Raw genomic sequence first — 1,411 nt, 5'->3', positions numbered from 1 at the left:
ACGAAGTTCTCTGCAAATATGGTACTAAGGGGGCTAAAATGATCCTGGAAGGTCACTCAGATGTGATGGGGTTTAGAGGTAGGTTTATAGAGTCGCTGAACCCGAATATGGCATCGGGTCTTTATAACCCTATTCAGGAACCAGCTAGCGGGATAAACATGACACGCATGCTAAGGTAGCACAGACTAAGTTTATTTTCGGTTATACACCCTCTTAAGGTAGCTATGAAAGTAATCGGAGATAATGGAGGAGCTTCCTCGATTTATTAGGATCTCTCTGAATAATGAGGAGGACCTTTGAAGCCCTAAGCGGAGCGAGGGTGTTTTATGCTAGTAGATAAAAGAATGGTCATTATAAACGTTGATACTCTGAAACTAAATAAATTATGGTACAAAATTCAGTACAATTTCGAAATATGTACAGTGTGTTAAATAGTCTTGTTCAAGTTGCTTTATTGGATTCAAGAAGAATGGAGACGTGGCCTGCACAGCAAGGGAACTTAATGAGTACAAATATACACACAACTTGATACGTAGATTAATAGTGTTAAAGTGTGTACAGAATGTTATGAGTTAGGACACTTTGAAAGTAAAAAGATTATAGGCTGCTGGTAGTGTGTAAAATTGACACGTGATATAGTTACAACGAAATACTGTGCTTAAAGTCGTTCATCGGTATCAGGAACTTCATAGAACAATATTTGAAACACGTTCAGATTAGTGAAATCACCTTTGGATTTTCAACAACAATATTTGAAACACGTCCGGATTAGTGAAATCACCTTTGGATTTTCACAAATGTTCACTTATTAGAATTGTGAAATTTTTCTATAAATAATTTATGAAATAAATTTACAATAACTTTACTTCATTGAATATGGTCAAATGTGAACAGATACCACCTGCAAAGACTTGGCAGAGTGCTCTTCTTGAATTCGGGTATCCTAAAGAGGCTGAGATACACAAACAACACATCAACCCAAGAATACTCCTAACCTCTCTGCTTGGCGCAAAGCCAAGTGCTAGAACTAGTATCTGGACAGTGTATATGGATGAGGGCTGCTTTACTCAGGTAGCCAAGTGCCAGAACTAGTATCTGGACAGTGTATATGGATGAGGGCTGCTTTACTCAGGTAGCCAAGTGCTAGAACTAGTATCTGGACAGTGTATATGGATGAGGGCTGCTTTACTCAGGTAGCCAAGTGCTAGAACTAGTATCTGGACAGTGTATATGGATGAGGGCTGCTTTACTCAGGTTTCAATTAATAGACCAAATAGCTGCTATGGTTAGCGGTCTGTTCGATCACTTAAGCCTAATTATTAATGTAACAATACTGACGTTTTGGAATAAACCCCCCCCCCTAACCCCCCTATCTTTTCCTTTTAAGAGTAGAAATTAAAACATAGTGCTT

The 1,411-nt window shown here is 38.6% G+C and overlaps 1 protein-coding gene across 1 annotated transcript in view; it reads left to right on the top strand.

The window, feature by feature from the left end:
- Positions 1-38: 38 nt before the first annotated feature.
- The window catches only part of LOC106459757 (Kv channel-interacting protein 1-like), a 22,423-nt gene continuing 21,050 nt past the window's right edge, over positions 39-1,411 (top strand). The window contains exon 1 of the mRNA XM_022386305.1: positions 39-78. Coding sequence (XP_022242013.1) covers positions 39-78 — 40 coding nt within the window. The remainder of the gene's footprint in view (positions 79-1,411) is intronic.

Source organism: Limulus polyphemus, unplaced genomic scaffold, assembly GCF_000517525.1.
Source record: "Limulus polyphemus unplaced genomic scaffold, Limulus_polyphemus-2.1.2 Scaffold657, whole genome shotgun sequence".
NCBI lineage: Eukaryota > Metazoa > Arthropoda > Merostomata > Xiphosura > Limulidae > Limulus > Limulus polyphemus.
This window is presented reverse-complemented; position numbering and strand designations above follow the sequence as displayed.